Below are 21,707 nucleotides of genomic sequence, written 5' to 3'. Positions count from 1 at the left end.
TTCAACAACCCCCAGAGAATGGGCATGAACATTAATGAATGACAAAGCAGTGCTTGTTTTTGTAGTTTTATTGTGTTTTGTTACAAAAACAGTCTTAGTCAAAGAGACCGAAGCCCATGTCGTCATCGGACTCCTCAGACTCTTCCTTCTTCTCCTCTTTCTTCTCCTCCTCCTTGGCTGTAGGGGAAAACGAGATGGGTTAGAATTGGAAAAAAAAAAAAATCACTTTCCAGCCTCGGCAGAGTCAAGCTATGCCCACCATAAAGTTAAAACAGCACCATTATAAATACAGCAGTAGCCCAGAGGTTTGAGGTGCAGTTTATAATTGGTGGGTCACAGGTTACAAGCTCCAGATGCCTCAAAGCAAGCGGGGTAGTTTGTCTGCTGGTGTTTAATCAATGGCCAAAAACCTGGGGAGGTTTTTTCGCTGCGACTTGATTTTTGAGGATCAGGTTAAGATGGTAGTTCAGTCTCATTTCTTTCAGTTGAAGACTATACATAAAACATTTCTGAATTGGACTGAATCTGAATTTGGATAAAGTTGTTGATGCTTTTATCTCACCAGATACCTGTAACTCCCTTTACTCAGCTTGTCAAAAGTCAACCTCTCCTGCAGTCAACAAGCCAATTAACCACCCTTCTTATTGTTATATATGCACGAAACTTACAGACTTTGCCAGCATTAGACATGCGTCGGTAAACTTTGTATACTTTTGTTTAGAGCAAATGTGATTAACACCACCACTTTGATATGTATCTGTTTATAATTCCATTTACCTGGAGCATCCAACTGCTGAGCCCATCTAAAACCCTCTCCCTCAACACAAAAGCATCATGTCTGTAGTTACCTGGGGCCTCTCCAGCGGCGGGGGCTCCTGCAGCGGCGGGGGCTCCGGCTGGAGCGCCACCTCCGGCTCCAACGTTGCAGATCAGGCTGCCGATGTCGACACTGGACAGAGCCTGAAACATGGACAATATTCACAGATCAGAATCACTTAGTTTGTCGTGTCCAGGAACTGATATGGTTAAACCTAAAGTTAAACCTTCTTAAACTTTAGAAAGGCACTCCGCCTAAGACAGGTGCAGTGCTTTTTCTGAAGCAGCCACTTTGTGCCCATTCTCCACCGACTTTAATGTTAAAATGATAAATGTATAAGGTGCTGGCAGACTGAAAAATGCAGAATAGTGTGAAAAAAGTAATGTAGTGACTTAGGTACAGACATATGCATGGTACAGGGTCAACCACACATCACATTTAGTGCTAGACATACAATAGAGAAACTAAACATACAGTATATACAATTAGCTGAACATAAAATACAGATATATTCATTACAAATCAGCCTGCCTACATCCACAGAGCCCCGAGCTTGTGCATGCACACAAAAGACGACTCAAGAGTGGCTGCTGACACCGCTGGTAAGTTTACAACCAACTTTACCCCTTTAACAGTATTCACCCTGTTAATCCTATAATAGTGGACAGTTCAGCTTAGAACTGTGACAATGTCTCTCAAATCCAAAACCCAGAGGCAGCACGTCATGTCCATGGACATTTTGGAGCTGCTCAGCTCACTCAATAGACGACTGGCTGTAGGTGATTTCAAAGGAATAGCAGCACATTTTCTGGCTTATAAGTTTTACTACTACAATAAACATCTGAAAGGTCCAACACTCCATAGTCCACCAAGGTAGTCTCTTTCACTCATTGAAGTTCCAGGATTTCTTGATGAAACATTGATTAAACATTTCTGTTGACACCCTCAGGCAAAGTACTAACCGCCTAGAAACACTGCATGTGCAGCATCCCTTGTCAAATTTAACTGACATGCATCTCTCCAGTCCCTCACCTAGACCCCAACGATAGATTTAGGTTTGTGTATGTTGTGTGTTGACTGAAGTGTGTGTCCAACTCCTCACCTTGGCGAAGAGACTTGGCCAGAAGGGCTCCACAGTGACTCCAGCAGCCTTGATCAGAGCATTCAGCTTGTCCTCCTACAGACACAGGAAACAGAGAAGGTTAAAAATCATATTTAACAAACCAGTACTGACTCCGCATGCATGTTATCAGGGCAGCAAATAAAAAGGTAAAGGCAGAACAACTGAATCTTAGTCTTATTTCATTTTACACTAACTTCTGTTTCACTCATTTGACAGTTGTCCAATCTTATACATTGGCTCGTTTTATTTTAACACATCATAAATTAACTAAAGCAACATATTTTAACTTCATTACTACTGCACCAGCTGTACCATGATGGTGACTGAGGCTAGCTAGCATGTCTTATTGATGTTGTTTAGCAACCACGTGTACCAAGCTGACAGGTTAACCGGCTAAATTACGGTTATGATGAATGAAACGGACAGCAAACACACGAATATGATAGCGTTACACCTCTTCTGTCAACGAAGATGTAGTAACAGCCGGGTTAGCAACCTGACCATGCTGTGTAGCGTTTCATACAAACACGTTTAGCATTGTCTAGCATTGCGGACATTTTGAATAACTACGGTGTCTTGAACGTGAATAGTTAACTTAAGTGACATGCTAGTTATCCTGTAACTACACCACATAATGTAGATTTAAGCTAAGGATGCTACAGCGCACACATGGGCTGTCCTGACAGGAACGTGGCCTGGCAACAAGCGCGCCGCCATTTTAGCCGGGAGTTTGACCGTTTTTGACTATTATACTGTACAAATATAACTACCATAGTAAAATATGTATGTTTAGGTCAGTCGAGCTCTCACTCTACATATTTTGCCGTTTATGGTTTCAATGACCAAGACAGCGCTCCCTGCTTATATAAAGGTTGAGTGGTTGATCTACCGGGGAGAAAGCGGGAGACTTACGGTGACGGTGACTTCATCGTCGTGGAGGATCAGAGCGGAGTAAATGCAGGCGAGCTCGGACACGGAGGCCATTTTGGGTCTTAGATTTTATAGTTTGGGCGTCGGATGCCTAAGTTTGAGGGTGCTAGTCGCCGGATTGTGGGCCTTAGCTTCGGGTGAAGAACCGAGCACCTTAGGCAAGTTGACTTCCTACTCTGAAGGGTTTTCAGCGGAAAGGGAAGGAAAGAGGGCGGGAGGTTGGGTTATATACTCTGCGTCAGGTCTGCGTGAGGATTACCTCAGGACGCACGCAACATCACCACCGACGTAACCTTGGGATTTCTCTGCTGACTCTCACCATCACTGCCACATGTAATCTCTGCTGTCCGATCACGGGGAATACCACTCAATTTAAAAATGCATATCCTATTTCTGTGGCCTGGGATAGCCATAGGAACCAACGACCGATTTGTGATGATGATGCTAATAATCACAAAAATACAAACAAGAACAAAAACTAAAATAATAATAATAATATATTTTCAACCCCTTTTTGTCTGTCTAAATGCTTGCATATTGCACTGCACCAACCTCACCAAGTCAAATTCCTAGTATGTGAAAATATATCTGGCAAAAATAAACCTGATTCTGATTTAAATAGCAGGATTTATAGAAAACAAGCACACTATAAAGTCATACCTTTTTAAATAAAATTACAAAAGATGAAACCTCATGGTTATGTATCAATAGAAACAAATACAACAAAATAGAGCAACTGCATAAAATCTGCCATTAAGACATAGTACTTTTTTGAGCAGATGGGTTTAAGTTAAATTTTAGAAGGTGGGTAATGAATTTTGAATTTCTGTGTCTCTGAGAGAGTAACAGAAGAGAAAGCATCGTCCTCCCAGAATGAGAATAAGAAAATACAAATTGCAATCAATGGGGTGATAGAGGTGGAGGAGGTTCTGTAGCGCTTACAGGTGGTTTGGGTTTTGTTTTTTTTAATGGTGAGAATAAGACGTGGGGGTTGTCTGGGTCTAACTCTCTGATACCAGAGTGGCAGGTGGAATGGGCAGTGTGGAAATCCTGCTGTGAGGATGGTTTTCTTGTCCTCTGATGGAGTCAAGTGCTGCCTCTCTCAGTCATTCAGGTCAACTATGTGTCCACGGTTGTGGGTGGTGAATGTTTACACGCCGACATGCTGGTTGACAGAGATTCTGTGGCTCGTTTAGTCTGATGAGTTCATACGTGTGTCCAAATAACACAAAAAAGAAAGGTTGGGATCAGGGATTGGATGATTGGAGTGAAATCAGGAGCTCAAATGAGGATAGAGCTTGGAAAGTAATTTAACAAGCAGTGTGTATAGAGCAATTTCTCTTTCTGTCTCTAACACACACACACACACTCACACATATGCATACAGAACACAGTCAGATATTGACAATGCTGAGTAGAGAAAGGGAAAGAGAGATTTGTAGAGAGAGAGAGACACGACAGGACAGTTGAGGAGAGAGGTGAGAGGCTCAAAAAACAAGACGAACGAATCAGAGTGTTTAATAATGATAACAGTGTTTTTTTATTTGCTTGGTTTAGGAACTGTACATGTGACTCCTTCCTGAGAATACTGCTCACCTTGAAGAGAGGGAACAGTGGACTGGAGAGAGAGAGGGAGGGAGAGAGAGAGAGAATCAGAGAGGGATGAGAGGTAGAGAGAGGAAGGGAGAGAGATGGGGGTGAGAAAGGGAGAAACAGTGAAGGAAGGAGGAGGAAGAGGGGGTGGTGGAGAAGAGGAAGAGAGAGGATGATGAGAGAATGAAAAAAGAAAATGAGGAAGAGGGAGAATAAAGGGGAAGATAACTAGGGTTGAGAGAGGTAGAAAGATGGGGGAGGAAAAAGGGAGAATGAGGAGAGAGTTATAGCGATACTGAGAGAATCATGTTGGAGATAAAGATTTTGAACCAACGCTGGGACCTCCTGACCAGGCCCTTGACCCTTTTTGGGTCCCAGCCCATAGTTTAAGAAACCACGGTTTAATGTGTCCTGGATATAATATCACTGGTGGATTTTTGAGAGGATTTTCAGGTTAGACCCAGGTGTAAAACAAACTTTCAATTCAGTCACTTGCAGTTGTAGTTCAGCTAGTGATGCCAAAGAATTAATCCTCAATGATTTCATTATAGAATGGATTAAATTCTGAATATCAAGCAGCCTTTTTTGTAAAAACAGTATTCAAATTTAGCTGAAAATCCACTTCTTGGATCGACTAAACTGAAGGACGTTTGACCGCAGCTCTGTCATATCTTAGTAAACATCTGTGTGAAGAGAGACACAATATAAGAAATCTACAACATGAAGGATGCAACAACACATTTGGCTTCAATATACAAAAGCAAAAAATAAAGTAACCGTATGGCATTTTTTACATTTTTTGAGGAAATATTTCTGTCAAAAATTACAGTTAATGCAGATGGAAACAGACACAGTTGAGCCATTGCTTGTAAAAGTTCTTGGAGTTCTGAATATAATATCAGTATCAGAGCATTTTGAGTGAAATGTTCCTTTTCCCCCCTCAAATCATCCAAACTAGACTGCAGATCGTTCTGCGTAGGGCAGCCCATCGTTACATCTCCGAGGGAAACTACAAAATCACCCTCCTTATAGACCCCCCCACCCCTCTTTTCTCCTCCCCTTCATCCCTTCCCTCTCTCCTCCCTACTTCAGTAACAATCCATGCCTCAGAAAAGTGTTAAAAATATAGCTTCTTTGTATATTTACTATGTAGTTAACTTAAAAAGTGGCCTGTGGCATTTAAAAAAAAAAAGTTTTTCCATAAAAAGAGATTTAGTGTTTTCTTCAGAATTCAGCTTTCATATTTTCATTTTCATGCTAGCTCCTGATGCCTGAGATAGATAGATAGATAGATAGATAGATAGATAGATAGATAGATAGATAGATAGATAGAGAATCCTTCGGCTTCATGCCAGATGATGAAGAAAGAAATAAAACAAAGCGAGAACTTACAACATTTATGAGCATCTATAAATCAATAATTGTCGCCCATACAATTTTGAAGCAAGAGCAATAACGGTGTGAAACACAGGAAGACTGAAAAACAAAGAGATAGAGGCAGAGAGAGAGACATAGAGAGGCAAGGCTGAAAATAGTAATAATAATAATAATAATAATAATAATTAATAATGATATAAAAGCGCGTTTTAAGCATCGTCATGATCATCTTCATTATCCTCCTCATCCTGGCTCTTCAGTTCCAGTTGTTGCATCCCGCGTATGTGGAGATTGTGTTTGACACGTGTTCATGTGGCAAGTTTTGGTGAGTCCATTCACCAAAATATTTTCGCAATTGTTCAAGTGAGCCATGAAACATAAACCAGCGTCTCAGTGAGGCCACGGGCCAAAACTGAACCAGAATCCTTGTTGCACCCCTCTGAAACCCTGGTGAGATTTGCTTTCCTCAATGATTAAAAATGAGTAATACGTGATTTTAAAAACTCGTCCTTGAAGAGACGTGATGGGAGAGAAGAGCATTTCTCTGGATACAAAACCAAACAAGACGACAGAAGTACAAAACAACGTGATATCAACCAAACATGGACGTCACCAGAGAGAAAAAAAGTCAAGGAAGAGTTTATGAACGAATGTCTGTCGGAGGAAGGAGGGGAGAGAGCGATGGAGGAGGAGCGAGGGAGGGGGAGAAGTGACAGGAGTTGCCTGCTTTAGTCCTTCATCTGTCTATTTGTCCATCCATCCGTCTATCAGTTTATCTGCAGATCCATCCATCCATCTCTCTCTGTGATTGGCCGAGAGCCTCTACACCCTCCGTTTCCCCCTTCGCCTTCCTCCCTCCGGATTGGCTGCGGCTGAATCTCCCGGCCCCTCCCCCCTGGCCTGATTGGATTCCTGGGCTAGTGTGGGCGGGTGTGGGCGATCATCTTGAGCCGTGATTGGTCAATGACGTCCAGCAGGTTCTTGGCGTCGACAGCGAGGGCGTGAGCTGCCGTCAGCATCTGTTTCTTGTAGTCCTGTTGTAAACTGTACAACATACAGAAAACAATTATTGCATATCTAATGTGACATAATACTAAAACATTATCTTTATCAAACTATCATGATCAGTATAACATATACAGTGTATTTGCACTTACCTTGTCATGACATACTGTTGGGCTAGTTTCATCTTCCCTATTAACTCCGCCAGGTCTGAATTCAACAACTTCTGGGCCATCTCAATCTGTGACAACAGAGATGAAATTACAATTTCATACTGTATGTGATATAACAATATCCAAACTAGCATATTAACCCTATCTTCCCTATCAGTTCAGGGAGTGGTGAATTTAATGTCTGGACCATTACAATCTGTTAAAGAACACAACAGAATAGAAGATGTAAATATATCATGTCAAACTATAATCTGAGCGCTGATGTCATCCTCCCTATCAACAACGCTAAGTATGAATTCAACAGCTTCTGGGCCATTTCAAGACCGTTGAATAACATATTACATCTGCAATAACACAAGTGAAAATAAATGTGATGATGTGTTGCATGTATGCATGCATGAAGTCAGGTATTTTCAAATTAACTGTTATATAGTCCTGGAGAGGTTTAGGGTTGTCGACACTAAAACTGTATGCACTCATAGTACTTCGGACAACAGATGTGTATATGATAAAATTATGATATTTTTGAGTGTGTGTGTGTTTACCTCTCTGTGTGTGCTGGCTGGCAGCACAGGAATTGTCTCATCCACTGTTGCAAGCAGAGTCCTCAATGCCAGACCCACCTCCTACCACACACACACACACACACACACACACACACACAAAACACATTAGAATACACATATGAAAGACATGAGATTTTTGAATGAGTCTTCAGTAAACATCCACTTTTAAATCTGTTTTATAAAGCATGTTTAACCTTTGTCAGGATACTTTAAAATGAGGGAAAGATATCTATGTTAGACACTCTGACACCTCACGACAGCTTATGTGGAAGAAAACTCAACATGGTCACCTCACTGTAACCCTTATGCCATAACCTACTATGCCAGAGGTCTTGCTGTCAGAATGGCACCTGGATGTCTCCAAGATGTCCATGGAAGCTCTAACTTAACATGACATAACATGTATTGCTTATACTCCTGTTGACTGGTGACCTGTTTCACCAAAGTAGAGTTTTCTTCCACACCCTAAGTATATGTTTCCCACATTGTCAGGAGTTTCATTTACACAATATTTTTCTTGCAGTTTTCATGTCAGCACAGTCTGGATTAGCCAGTGAAATCTCAGTCAAAATAATCCTGTTTTGCACATTGAGGTGTTCTTCTGTTCTTTAACTCTATGCCTTATTGTCAGAGCGTGTGACTGAGTCCTACCTTGACCATGGGGACGTACTCCTCCGGGGCTGCAGGCTGAATCCTGCCGGACATCTCAATCACAGCTTTAACCAATCCCGTCACATTCTCGTACACTTTGTCGTTAGAACGATCCAGATTGGCGGTGGGAGGCGGGCTGATCTCCTGGGGCTGCAGCTGGACCAATGAGGAGAGGAGGACCATCAGAATGAGCCAATGAGAATCAGAAACTTCCCCACAAAATGTTTAGTAAATCTATCACGTATATCCAGAGAGGCTGGAAGAAATCATTGTTGCGTTACCTTTATTTTTACCTTTATTATTACTTTTTTTTTTTTTAAATCAAGGATGATTACAGATTGGACCTTTAACAAAGAAAACTAATGCACTAAAATTGATAAAGAAAAAAATAAAAACAGATCTTTACAGCTGCCAGTATTAAATATGTCACTGTAGTTACACAGACACAACACTGGGTGGCAGTATCTAACAGCACAAAAATCAGACACAGGGGAGGAAGACAACACACACACAAACACACAACTGACTCTTGTCCTTGTCCAGTTCTAGTATGACCGATGAGGGTGTTGAGTTGTTAGTACCATGTTAAAATGTGATGGCAAGGGCCAATTTAATTTAACAGACAGGGTCAGTTGTGTAGTGACAGACTAAAACTGAAATCACCTCAATTCACACAACTGGCCAGTGGATTCAACAACATTTTTTTTAAATGGTGTGGTACAGCTATAGTTAAAAGTGGAGATAAAGCGTGGCCTGAGCGTGGCTGAAGAGGTTTGAGAACCACAGCTTTAACAGAGTGCTGAGAAAATGACTCGGTGTAAAGCTCGATTTAAAAGCGAAAATCCACCTTAAAACAGAATTCACTTTTGTTATATTCAAGTCTTGGGTTGTGGGCATAAGTCTCTCCCAAAGCTACAAACGAGACAGGAGCTGCTCCACTGTCTGCAATCACAGGAACAGTATAAAATGAATTACATTTTTGGGTGGATGTTGCTCCTATAACCAGTTAATGATGTGAAACTAATGCTAACTAACTAAATCTCTTTCTAAAGACACAGTGGCAGACACACAGAGATCAATCTACGATGTCTACTGCACATCTGTTTGACATTAAATGGATACCTTGACTTACTGAATTTTAGTCTCATTTTTCTTTACCATGCATTTGTCACATTTTTGTAAAAAGGTTTCGCCATTTTTCCTTAAGCTACCCTAAAAACATCACCTGTTAGCATTACTCATTGAAACTAATGGCTACCATGAACCTGAAGCCAGTTCATTAGCTTGTGACTAACAGTATCCATTGTTTTTAATGGGGAATGCTAACAATGCTAACAAACAGTGTTTTGTTTTCTGAAGTGCTGATGCTGAAACGGTGCTTGTTATGTTGTGACAAGTCTCTGGCAAAGAAAACTGACAGACTAACATTCAGGATGTTAAAGTATTACATGTAAGTGATGGTAACTAACAACTGACTACTATCTCTACAATGATAACACACACACACACAGATCAGCTTACCCTCCACGGCTATGGGGGGGGGTCGAGGGGAGGAGAGTTTGGGGGGGGGGGGGGGGGGGGGATGGGTGTTTGGGTGTGACGGGAAATAAGTGGGGGGACATTTGAGTGAGGAGGGCACAAAAAGAGGGAAAGGGTTGGATGAATGGATGGATAGATGGATGGATGGGGTGATGGTGGGGAGGTGAAGGGAGAAGGAGGATAGAGAAGGAGGATAAGGTGAGGGAATGATAAGGGGAGGAAGTGTTAAGGGGAAGGGTACAGGATGGATGAATGGATGGATGGATGGATGGAGGGCAACGGCAGAGGGAGGGAAGTAGTGCAGGGGGAGAGAAGAGGGAGAGCAAATTAGGCCAAAGCCAACCACAGGCAAGGTATGACATGGCAGAGCCTGGCACAGCATGCAACCCATCAGCACAGTGCAAAACAGTTTTGAAAGCAATTTGAAAACCCATAATATGCCGGTGTAGGAATGTCCAAACCAAGCATGCAACACAGTAAGAAGCCAGACTTTCATATGTGAAGGAGACTAAATAAGGGCACAATGAAGGAATTTTCTTGTGTGTGTGTGTGTGTGTGTGTGTGTGCGTGTGTGTATGTGTATACCTTGACCCCTTCGTTGTAGCTGTCCACAGGGTTGAGACTGGCCAGGTTGCCTAGGTGACCAGGGGCTCCTGGGCGGGGGGGCTTCTTAGGCGGGGCCACATGTTCTGGAGAGAGAGAAAGAGAGAGAGAGAGAGAGAGAGAAAGAATCTTTAGTATGAAGTATCCTAGCATGGTAAGTATAATATATGCTAAACATGAGGCATGCTAATATGCTAGTGTGGAGTATGTCAGTATGCTAGCTCTCTCACCTGGTTTCCCTACAGGTTGGTAGATATGTTGGCTTCCACCCTGTGGAGAGACACACACGCACACACACACACGCGCACACACACACACACACACACACACACAGCAGGTTAGTGAAATCACAGTAAACTGGTAGGAAACGATAACCATGTTACAAAGTTATACTGTTGAAAGGAGGATTTTAAACTCATATTAGCCCTCTATAACCATGAAATGAATGAAACATGAAACTACATCTTGAAATAAGAGGCCTGTATTAATGTAATCTCACCATAAGTTAATGCATGTGAAACCAATACTAATTTCACTTAAGATTTCTTTAAATGATTTCTGAATATAAGATAAAATACGTAGGAATTTACAGTTGATATTGTGTATACTATTTCTGAGAGTTCCCCACATTTACTACTGCATTTGACACTGTGGATAGATGATCTTGGTAATGTTGCCTTAACTGTGTCAGTGCAGCTTTAAGATATTATGAACCTCGTCCACAGTGAGAGTGGTACTGTGCAGCGCTCTAGGGTTTAAAGTTCCCATGAGCCCTCTGTGGTCATGTGGTTGGTGTGCAGGCAGCACCCTCCCTGGCATATTGACAGAATACACTCTTTCATTCTCCCAGACTCTTTTCCTCTCTCTGTCTATCAGTCTGACGCTTTTCTGTCTGCCTGCCTCTCCCTTTCTCTTGTCCTTCTCATTCTTTGTCTTTCTCCTCTTTATCTCTTTTGCTCTCCCTCTCTCCTTTAGCAGTCAGCATTTCTCCATTTCCACTTTCTCCTCTCTGTTTTTACCCTAGCATTCCTCTCTCCACCAGTGTGTGTGTGTGTGTGTGTATATGTGTGTATGTGTGTGTGTGTGTGTGTGTGTAAGTAAGTTGCAAGTTGACAACACAAACCAAGGTGGGATAATGGGAGCGAAACACAAACCCATCAGTCCTTAAACAGCCTCTTCTCAATGTTAAAAGCAACAAAATCTTTACATACAAAACACTGGAGGATCTTCTTCATCTTTCTAGACAGTCACACACACACACACACACACAGTGACAGACCGGTGTTTGTAGCGCTCCGTCCTCTCTGTCGATGCTTCCTCTGCTGTTTCTGGGCTCCGCCTTCTACAGAGAGACAGAGAGAGGCAAAGAGACACAGAGAGAGAAACTTCAGGGAAAATCCAAAAATAAAAAAACAAAACTAACAATATATTTCTCAACTGTTTCTCTCAGCATCAGTTGATCCATTTAGTCCCAAACGTCAGCAAAATGTATCCACCGCTACTGCTAAATGAGGAGGAATCAAAGGGGTAATTGCAACATGTTGCATAACTCTTGCAAAAATAATCTTTCTCACCTTAAACTTACAGGAGCACTTTGCTTTAAGGTGAATGAGGACTTTGCAAAAAAAAAAAAAATACATGTTGTGATCGCCCCTTTGACTTCCATTCATTCAGGTTTTTACGAAGGTCATGCTAAAGAACGATAGGACTTTCACATGAAAAACAAACAAATAACAGGGTTTATCCTGTAGGAGTTTGGCTGTCCTCAGTAGGTTAGAGAAATAGAGGCTTATGCAAAGCAACAAAGAAACTATTTCATTCACCAGCCGCAGGCCAAATTTCACCAGACACTTGAACTATTTTACCAGCAAAATGGTTCTGCAGACAGTCAGTTCTGTTAATGCCTAAGACCAGCAGCAGCTTTTCACGATAGTTTTGTTTCTTTGCGGCCCACAATGTCAATCACAATGTTTTTATTAATAATGCTGGAAAGCAATGTTATCCATCTACACTGCCTAAAAAAGTCACTCATGTATCAGTAAGAAAGAACAGTAGCAGTCATTCACAAACACATTCCTGTTCACATTAAGATAACATCATGACTGCAGAGTCTAACCACGGCATTCAATCCTACAAAGAGCAATAACATTACAAGACACAGTGTCCACATCCACACCACCAATACCAAGCACAACTCCTACTGCTGCTAGCTAGCTAGTTAAGATTAATTTTTCTGTCTTCTCTCTCTCTCCTCTCTCTCTCTCTCGCTCAGTTTTTTGGTACCGTTTTGGTGAAGCAGGCCTTGAAGAGATGCATCCTGGGAGAGTAAAGCTCGAAGAAGACGGGAGGAGGAAAGGAGAGAGCGAAGGCCATCGAAAGAAAGGCGGAGAGAGGGAGGAAAGAGAGAGAGAGAGATAGAGGGGAGCGAGGGAAAACTTCAGCCAGAGAGAGAGACTAAGAATATCAAGAGAGAGAAAGAGACTGAGAAAACAGAGAGAAAATCAAGGAGAGAGATGGACAACTGAGAAAAACTCAGTTGATGAGAGAGAACTAGGAAGACATGAGAGAGAGATTGACTGAGAAAGAGAGAAAAATTGAGTCAGAAAATCCCTGAGAGAGGGAGAAAGACAAGTTTTTCCAGAGGAGGAAAAGCTCCAAGGAGCCACACAGACAGAATCCTGGAGAGAAAAAGATCCAACCGCTTCACTCTCCTTCTCTGTTTCTGTCTCTCTCTCTCTCTCTCTCTGTTTCTCCCTCCCACTCTTTCCATTTCTCTCTATCTCCTTCTGCTTTCCTCTCCTCCCTCCCTCTCTCTCTCTCTGATGGGTGACTCCTTGCTCTCTCGTTCCACCCTCTCCGTTACTTTTGCCAATCCCACTTCCTTTCTCCCTCCTTCTCTCTTCCACTCTCATTCTTCCTCCCAAACTTCCATCTCTCTTTCTTTCTGGCCCTACCTTCTTTCTCTCCCCTTGCTTTCCCTCTTTCCCCTCTCTCTCATTTTCTTGTTCCTCCTCCTCACTTTCAAAACAAACACTAGTTGTATATTTGACCAGTAGCACAAAGGGAAAGACTGAAGTAATATATTATTCTTCCATTACTTCTGCCATTCAGTATTCCGACACACATTCAGCGTACAAAACATTAGAACCACCTTCTGAACACAGTCATTGCATAATCCATGCCTCATTTGTTTCAAGGCTTAAAATCCTGCTTTAATGTGTCTCCTTCCCTTCCTCTTCCTCTCCCCTTCATGACTGAAGAGGATTTAACGGGAGAAATCAATAAGAGACAACAGCTTTCACCTGGAGTCTCCTGGTTAGTCTATTTCATGGAGAGAGCATGAAAAAACTGTGTATAGTGTCAACAACCTCAAACTTCAATTACTTTTTAGATGTTTATCTGACACACGACTTGATACGTGCAACATCAGAGAAAATCAACATTCAGGAATCCCAGAACTGGAGCAGTCTATTAATACAAAAAGTTTCTATGCCATTACCCCCCTTTTACTTAGCTTAGGTGTTTAAGTTACCATTGGAATTGTTAAGGGTTTTGGGCAGGGATAAGGAATTGAAGACTCACTTTAAGAACAATTCGACTATCAGAGTGCATTCAGAAACCCAAAGCAATGACAAGATAGTAGTGGAACCACCGGGTTGCCCTTCTGTCCTGCTTTGATGTCCTTTGTGCTTTCATTTGAATGTATTTGAGAGTCCTTGGGTCTTGATTAAAAAAACCCTGGAAAGGGTGAAATGAGTGCAGCTATTACTACCGGTGGGCATTCAGTGCTATTCTGTGTCCCCAACTGAATTAAAGCAAACCCTTACTATGAGGGAGTGAAGATGGCTGCAGACAGGAGCTGGTACAGCAAGTGAACAGGAAGGCCAGATAAGCCTGATAAATAGAGAGAGGAGACATCACTCCTCATCACAAGACTCTTTCTTTCCATCTCTCTCTGTGTCTTTCCCTCTCTGCCTTGCTCTCTCTGTCTGTCTGTCTGTATCTGCATGTCTGTGTCGCTCAGCACTCCTCCACCTGGCTCAAAAATGAAAACGCCACATCAAGGAAAAAAGAAAAACAACCTGACCAGAGAAGAGAAGAAAAACAGACTTGTTTTGCAAAAGTGGTGATGTGTCTCCTTTGGGGATGTCTCAGTGTCTGGTCGGATAAATCAAGCACACCTCGACTAGTTTGAAGATCTGAAAATATATATATTATATATAATATTCTGTGTCCAATATAGATCAACATAGAGAGGGGGTATGAAGTGGAAAGAGTACCCGCTTTACTTACTCTACTACATTTTATTTTTAGACTATCAGTGTACTAACATGTATTTTGTTTTTTCATTGATCCGTCATAGTATTGGCCATGCCGACTCAGGGTTATTACAGTTTTACAATTTCCATTTGTTAGGATTTTTATTACAATTTTTGATATTCCTTCCATGCCAGTTTAGTGAAGTTAGTGGTCTGATGACATTTTCTACTTTTAGTTTAGTTCTTATTTTCATGCGTGCTTAGACCTTTGCCAATGCAATCTAGAAATCAAGACAAGATGCAGTTCACATCTGGATTCTAAATTTCACACACTGATGCCAGTGATGTGCCAATGTGTGGACTTACACAACTGAGTGGAGGAGCATAAAAGTTGTTATTGTTGTCAAAATAAAGTAGTTTCCAGATGAGTTTAGTAATCTTATTTAGTTCACACATGGCTCAACTTCTTTGATTAACCAACTCCTTCCCACCCCCCCAATATGCCCAATGGCAATAGTCAAGAGACTGTGAGCGTTTGTGTGTGTGTGTGTTTGCGCATGTGTTACCATGAAGCTCTCCTCCTGCTCCAGCCACCGTTGGTCGTCCTCCATCTGTTGCTGCTGCATCATCAGCCTCTCCTCCATCAGAGCCTGGCCTACACATCCAGTGTCCTGGAGAAAACATGGTCACTCACAAATGGATTCTTCCTCCTTGAACTCTTTGCACATTTTGCTGTGCCACAAAATTATGTCAAAATGTATCTATTTGGGATTTTTTTGTCTCAGTGAAGTGGTCTGCAAAGTAGCAAAACAGGGAAAACAGGTTCAGGATGGCAACTTGATCCCCTCAATCATCTTTATTGGCCCGCACAATGATTGATTGGATTGTGCCTTGATGAAGGAGCTTGCTCTGAAGCGCATAGGTTAATAAAGATGATTGAAGGGATCAAGTTTCCCCATTGCTATTAGTTTTAGTTTCCTGGACTGAGCACTCAGTGGTCTTGTCGAAAAAAAAAATGATGTATGGTTGAAGTGCCAGCACCTCACTACTGCTACGTTGCCTGCTCTGTTCAATTCAAATGAAAAGGTAATTATAGAGATGTATGTGAATGTTTGCTTTAGAGCATTCACCCAATTTGGGTTAAACTGCCACACAAACATTGTTCAACATTTTATATGATGTGTTAATCTGTATTTAGGGGTTTTGAACAACAATTTTCCTTTAAATTTTTTTTCATTCCATCTCTCTTGCTAACAAAGCTGAGTACAGGTTGCTGGAATGCATCGTAATGGGACTTAGTGGATGGATTTTAGGGTGTAAGGTGAAATCTCACCAGAAGAAATCCAAGCACATTGTGGCATATGTTCACTAATGGATGGCATTTGAGTCTAGCTGCTGAGATTCAAAAACATATATAAAACCTCTCCTCTCACCATCTCATAGGAAAATATAATGGGTGAAATTTCAGTGGCTTTTCCCTGTCCAATATCCACTATGCAAATGTATGTTTTTTTGCATATAGTGATAGGCGTATGTGTGTGTGTGTGTGTGTGTGTGTGTACCTCCATGTTAGGGCTCCACAGTGCGGTGTGTTCAGGTCTGTGCTGGTTCCAGGAGTCATGAGGAGGGTAGCTACCCCCCACTCCTCCTACCCCACCATGGGCTGATGGCTGGAGGGAGGGAGAGAGAGGGAGAGACAGAGAGAGGGAGGGGGGAGAGAGAGAGAGAGAGAGAGAGAGAGAGAGAGAGAGAGAGAGAGGAAAATATAAATATTAAGAATGAGAAGAAGAATAAACAATGCTATAAATACCCTATTTCTGCTTGAAGTTTGTCCAAGATGTATGACTAATTTGCTATGAGTGAGTGAACTAAGAAGAATGAATAAGCAAATGAACAACTAACAAATGAGTGAATAAATCAATTGATTAATCCAGGTTTCCACTGTAGCCCTTATATGGAATAAAATTCCATGACATTTTCATAACTTTCCACCTAATACAAGTTTCCTGCTTTCTGGTTTGTTCATGCTGTTTTTCAGTTCAGAACAGTGCATTGAATGTGTAAAACAAGTTGTAAAATACAGTTTAGCATATTCCTGTAAAATTGTCCCATTTGTAAAATTACCCGATATTCCCAAACTTCCCTAGAGAATATATCAAATTCCCTGACTTTTTCTGTCTGGAATACACCTCTCAGAATTCCATGATATTCCAGAAATTCCATGGCCAATGGGAACGCAGTCAATCAGTTATGCATTAATTAATTAATTCAGTTCTAAACTCCAAAACTGATGACCAACACATCTACATGCAGAGTACAAACTCCAAATAAACACATGGATAGATTTCTGCATTGTCCTAACTGAAGAATGAAATCAAAGAAATAATAATACTAATTCCACTAATACTGATTCTACTATGAATAATAATGATGATAATAATAATCCATAATTTTGCTCAAGACCTCACCGAATGTTTGAAAACTCCTGGTCTACATGCTACCACAATACATAGCTGTTATTGTAACTTGTGATATGATCAGACTTGACTTCAATAAGTGTTGAAACTCAAGTCCTCAAGTCCTTATAAGGAGAGAGAGAGAGAGAGAGAAGCTTATAAGAGCTAGAGATTGGGTTATAACTGTGTGTGTGTGTGTGTGTGTGTGTGTGTGTGTGTGTGTGTGTGTGTGTGTGCATGTGTGAGTGGGTTTTAGCACTACAGGAAATGCCTGCTGTCTGCTTGGTTTATGAGGAGAGGAATAACTGCAGAGAAACTCTCTCATTTTCTCTCCCTCTGCATTTCTCTTTCTGTCTTTCACACATACGGGACACACTCCATGTCTCTCTGTCTCGCTCTCCTTCTCTCTCTATCTGTCTTTTGACCAAGTGTAGCTCCAATAGTAAAATTACTGGATAAATCTTTAAAGTCATAGCTCTCTACCTGGAAATTGGGAACCCAGGAGGTCATGAGGTGATTTAGAGGGTTAACAGGATGAGATGAACATTTTATTAGAATGTTTTTAAGCTTTGTGATTAATGCCCCTTTCTTGTAAAAATGGTTCCTATGCAGTTTTGATTTCATACTTTTTCCTGTAGTTTTTCCAGACCTTAATTTCTTCACTGGATTTGAAGTCTGTGAATTTGGTCAGTGTTCAATATGATTTGAATGAATTTATGAGATGGCAGGGGACTGAGACTGAACAAAAATATTGTTCCATACTTCTCCTAACTTTTTTGTGCATTTCCAAACTTTTGAAAACCTGGAAATTACCAGCAAATTCACCTGAAAATGGGAAATAAAAATAACTATTTGGTATCAAAGTTTATCATTTTGTGAATTTAGACCTGAAACAAGGGGCTGCAAGAAGCACTACACACACTAACAAGGATATTGAGTCTCCCTCCTAGGCTGCCTGTCTAAACTTCTAACAGTAAATATCCTGCAATATATTTTGTATCTATTCTAGTATGTGGCTTCTAAATAAGTAACAATAACAGTGTTTCTGAATGGGTTGCAACAGCACCATGTTTGTTCCTAAAAGTTGTTGTAGGGTCTTACAGAGTCTTGAATTCCCCCATCTTCATCTATACCGCTCCACACTGGTGCTGTTATCACCTAAACCTTAGTGACAGTCAGGGGGAAACCCTGCTGCAGTCACAGTGGATGAAAGACACTGTTGGAGCTGTGTGTGTGTGTGTGTGTGTGTGTGTGTGTGTTTTACCGGGTAGTGGTTGTGCTGGGGGCTGGGAAAGAAGCCTTCACTGGAACGAGGACTGGGGTATCCTGGTCTACTAGGCTGGAGACATAAAGAGAGTTTGTTAAGAGTCATGTAAATTCCAACTTACTGAAATACAAAAAATAATACAATTGAGAGAGTGACAGAGAAGATAGTCATTCAGTCTTACTTTAGGCGGTGCTTCATCAGACCCTCCAGAGTCCCAGGACACCGTGACTTGTCTCCTCATTTCCATTCGAAGTCTCTCCTCTTGTTGAAGCTTCTCTTCCTCCAGTATAGTACTATACAAATAATACACAACATTAATTGTCAAATAGTTTATTCTATGAGAGTCTATTCTCAGCACACAGTGACACACACACCCACACTTTCATACCTGAGTTGTGTTTTGAGTTCGGTGAATCGCGGCCGCTTGCTGGGGTCGTACGACCAACACTTGGTCATCAAACTGTAGAGGGTGGGCGGGCACTGTGGGGGCATGGCCAATCGCTCGCCGTTCTCTATCCTGCCAATCACGTCATTGTTCTTGACCCCCTGGAAGGGCTTGATGCCATACATCAAGATCTCCCACATACACACACCTAGAGAGACAAGAGACAGGGTTGTTTACGACACATAAAAATTTTTTTTATCACACATACAGTATATTAACACATATGTCATTTACATGTAAACATCGAACAAAAAGTTCGGAAACTTGCGTTTGGTAGATTATTTCTCTGTTGTAACAATGCTTCTTGGCAATACATTTTATACCGTTGGAAAACCTGTTTATTTCCCTTTTAAATGGTGCCTCATTTGTAAGGAACATGCATTTGTGGGATGAGCAGCACAGCTGAGTATGTTGGTTGCGCTCATGAAAAATTTGCCAAATCTTCTCTGCCAATGCCAAACAGCTTATTCTGCTGTTGCTATTGACTCTTGTTTGGTGTTGTTTGGTGGATTGGATGATTGAAGTCTATCAGGAACAAGGAAGAAACAAGACATATTGGCAATTTTACAATTTATTAATTTAACAAACAGTCAGGAGCCTCAATAGCGTGTGGAAGAACCATACACAGCCACAACAGCCTGGCACCTCCTCCTCATGCTGGTCACCAGCCTGGTCACACACTGCTGTGGGATGGCATTCCACTCCTCAACCAGGATTTGTCGCAAGTCAGCCAACGTGGTTGTGTTGGTCACTCTAGCACGAACAGCATGCCCAAGCTGATCCCATAAGTGTTCAATTGGGTTGAGGTCAGGACTGTTGGCAGGCCATTCCATTCTCTCTACTCCCAAATTCTGGAGGTAGTCTCTGATAAACCCCGCTCTGTGGGGGCGAGCGTTGTCATCTTGGAGGATGGAGTTCGGTCCCAGACTGTGGAGATATGGGATTGCCACTGTTTGCAGAATCTCATCTCGATATCTCTCTGCATTGAGATCGCCTCCAATGATGACAAGCCTCGTTTTTCCAGTGATGGAGATGCCGCCCCACACCATCACACTGCCTCCACCAAAAGGTGTTACTCTATCGGTGCAGCAATCAGCATAGCGTTCCCCCCGTCTTCTCCACACTTTGACCCTACGATCCAACTTCCGTAGGCAGAATCTGGACTCATCGCTGAACATAACGTTCCTCCACATGTTCAGGTTCCAGTGCAGGTGCCAATCAGGTACCTGATTGTCAGCACCTGGGGGTACCGGAAGCTCAAAACAAGAGTCAATAGCAACAGCAGAATAAGCTGTTTGGCATTGGCAGAGAAGATTTGGCAAACTTTTCATGAGCGCAACCCACATACTCAGCTGTGCTGCTCATCCCACAAATGCATGTTCCTTACAAATGGGGCATTTCCCTTTTAAATGGGGCACCATTTAAAAGGGAAATAAACAGGCTTTCCAATGGTATAAAATGTATTGCCAAGAAGCATTGTTACAACAGATAAATAATCTACCAAACACAAATTTCCTAACTTTTTGTTCGATGTTTATATTTAGGTTAGATCACACTCAGTACATAGTAGATACAGACACACACAGCGGAGGAGGTGAGGAGAGGGTAAGATGATTAAATCTGATGTGAAACACGACAAAACAGAGTAGCAGCTCTGGAAAAACTAGTTAAGAGCCATTTCTCAAATGATGTACTAAAGTACATGTCCAGCTCGCGCGCACACACACACACACACACACACACACACAGATATGTGCAACTCACCAAACATCCAGACATCGCTGGCAGAGGTGAATCTTCTGAAGTTGATAGATTCAGGAGCCATCCATTTAATGGGCAGTTTACCTTTAGAAGCTGACACACACACACACACACACACACACACACACACAGTTAACATAAGGTATAGCGTATGGAGCAATCTACATAACTATATTACGCTAGTCAGTCAGTAACTGGGTTACTGAATTTGCATCCACCCATTAAATAGGAAGTTTAGCTTTAGAGCCTTAGAGAGAGAGAAGGCAATATTCTGATTAGTCATGCAAAAGATCAAACTGAGATAGCTGACTGATAATGGAGTCATTTAATGACAATGCCATAAGCAATATGCTGCAGTAGCCTGATGTAACCAGTAGATGGTGCTAAAGTATTGGCAACTAGAAAAGACAGTCAGGCTACACAACCATAGAAACATTACTGGGACTACTAAGACAGACTGGTCCCAGGTGAGCACTCCTCACTGTGTTAAACTAACAAACAGCAGGAGACTGCAGTCAAGCAAAGTGTCAGCCACCGGGGTTTTCCCTTGACTTTTAGACAGCGTTAGGTGGCAACATGTAACAGTGTGGAAGGTTACATGAGGATAAAGAGGGGGTAAAGTCTCTCTCTTGGTTACATTTGAAATATGAGATATTGTGCCATACCAGAGTCCCCTAGCATAACACAAAGCTAAGTACATATGTATATGTGTGTGTGTGTGTATCATTACCTTTATAGTAAGAGCTATCCTCCATGTATCGTGACAGACCAAAGTCTCCCAGCATCACACAGTCTACTGAGGAGACCAACACATTGCGTGCTGCGATGTCCCTGGAAGTCAATATTTGGCTGTGGTTAGGCCTGTATCGTAGATCATGAAGCTAAAAAAAATGTTCTGCACAGCTCAATAACGCTAACACAGCTTCCTCTCCAACTGAGGCCACCCATGCACTGTTTGTACTCTTGGTTTCTAAGCTGCAAAGCATCCAAATGGCATAAGGGATGTATTGTGACATATCAACAAAAATAGCAATAATAATAATATAACAAATACATAATAAAAATCAGCTATAGCCACAATCACTAATTGACACAAACCTGCCTAAACCTGTTCTACTTGGTTTGAATTTCAATATAATCTCTGA

General features: G+C 41.7%; 2 protein-coding genes across 9 annotated transcripts in view; both read right to left on the bottom strand.

The window, feature by feature from the left end:
* Nucleotides 1–50: 50 nt before the first annotated feature.
* Nucleotides 51–3,059, bottom strand: rplp1 (ribosomal protein lateral stalk subunit P1). Its single transcript, XM_071540624.1, has 4 exons — nt 2,853–3,059; nt 1,920–1,994; nt 849–960; nt 51–177 (listed from the first exon to the last, which is right to left on the bottom strand). The coding sequence occupies exons 1-4, from the start codon at nt 2,922–2,924 to the stop codon at nt 95–97; spliced, it is 342 nt and encodes a 113-aa protein (XP_071396725.1). The 5' UTR covers nt 2,925–3,059; the 3' UTR covers nt 51–94.
* Nucleotides 3,060–5,539: 2,480 nt separating this feature from the next.
* LOC139662031 (focal adhesion kinase 1-like) overlaps nt 5,540–21,707 on the bottom strand; it is a 45,668-nt gene continuing 29,500 nt past the window's right edge. For 5 of the 8 annotated variants that reach the window (XM_071540614.1, XM_071540622.1, XM_071540621.1 and 2 more), the window contains 14 exons: nt 21,293–21,393; nt 20,566–20,655; nt 18,745–18,949; nt 18,538–18,649; nt 18,354–18,428; nt 16,196–16,303; nt 15,200–15,304; nt 11,654–11,716; nt 10,605–10,644; nt 10,357–10,460; nt 8,233–8,388; nt 7,561–7,641; nt 6,998–7,083; nt 5,540–6,884 (listed from right to left, as the gene is read on the bottom strand). In XM_071540614.1, the coding sequence (XP_071396715.1) occupies nt 6,758–6,884; nt 6,998–7,083; nt 7,561–7,641; nt 8,233–8,388; nt 10,357–10,460; nt 10,605–10,644; nt 11,654–11,716; nt 15,200–15,304; nt 16,196–16,303; nt 18,354–18,428; nt 18,538–18,649; nt 18,745–18,949; nt 20,566–20,655; nt 21,293–21,393 (1,453 nt within the window). In that variant the 3' untranslated portion in view covers nt 5,540–6,757. Of the gene's footprint in view, nt 6,885–6,997; nt 7,084–7,560; nt 7,642–8,232; nt 8,389–9,753; nt 9,763–10,356; nt 10,461–10,604; nt 10,645–11,653; nt 11,717–15,199; nt 15,305–16,195; nt 16,304–17,142; nt 17,147–18,262; nt 18,429–18,537; nt 18,650–18,744; nt 18,950–20,565; nt 20,656–21,292; nt 21,394–21,707 lie in introns of all 8 variants that reach the window. The other 3 variants (XM_071540617.1, XM_071540615.1, XM_071540616.1) reach the window with 3 other exon arrangements.

The sequence above is a fragment of the Centroberyx affinis genome, unplaced genomic scaffold (genome assembly GCF_046629955.1).
Source record: "Centroberyx affinis isolate AG114_WGS23_722 - 3 ecotype Tasmania unplaced genomic scaffold, CSIRO-AGI_Caff_v1 ptg003698l_1, whole genome shotgun sequence".
Lineage (NCBI taxonomy): Eukaryota > Metazoa > Chordata > Actinopteri > Beryciformes > Berycidae > Centroberyx > Centroberyx affinis.
The sequence above is the reverse complement of the archived record's forward strand: the minus strand, read 5'-3'. Positions and strand labels throughout refer to the sequence as shown.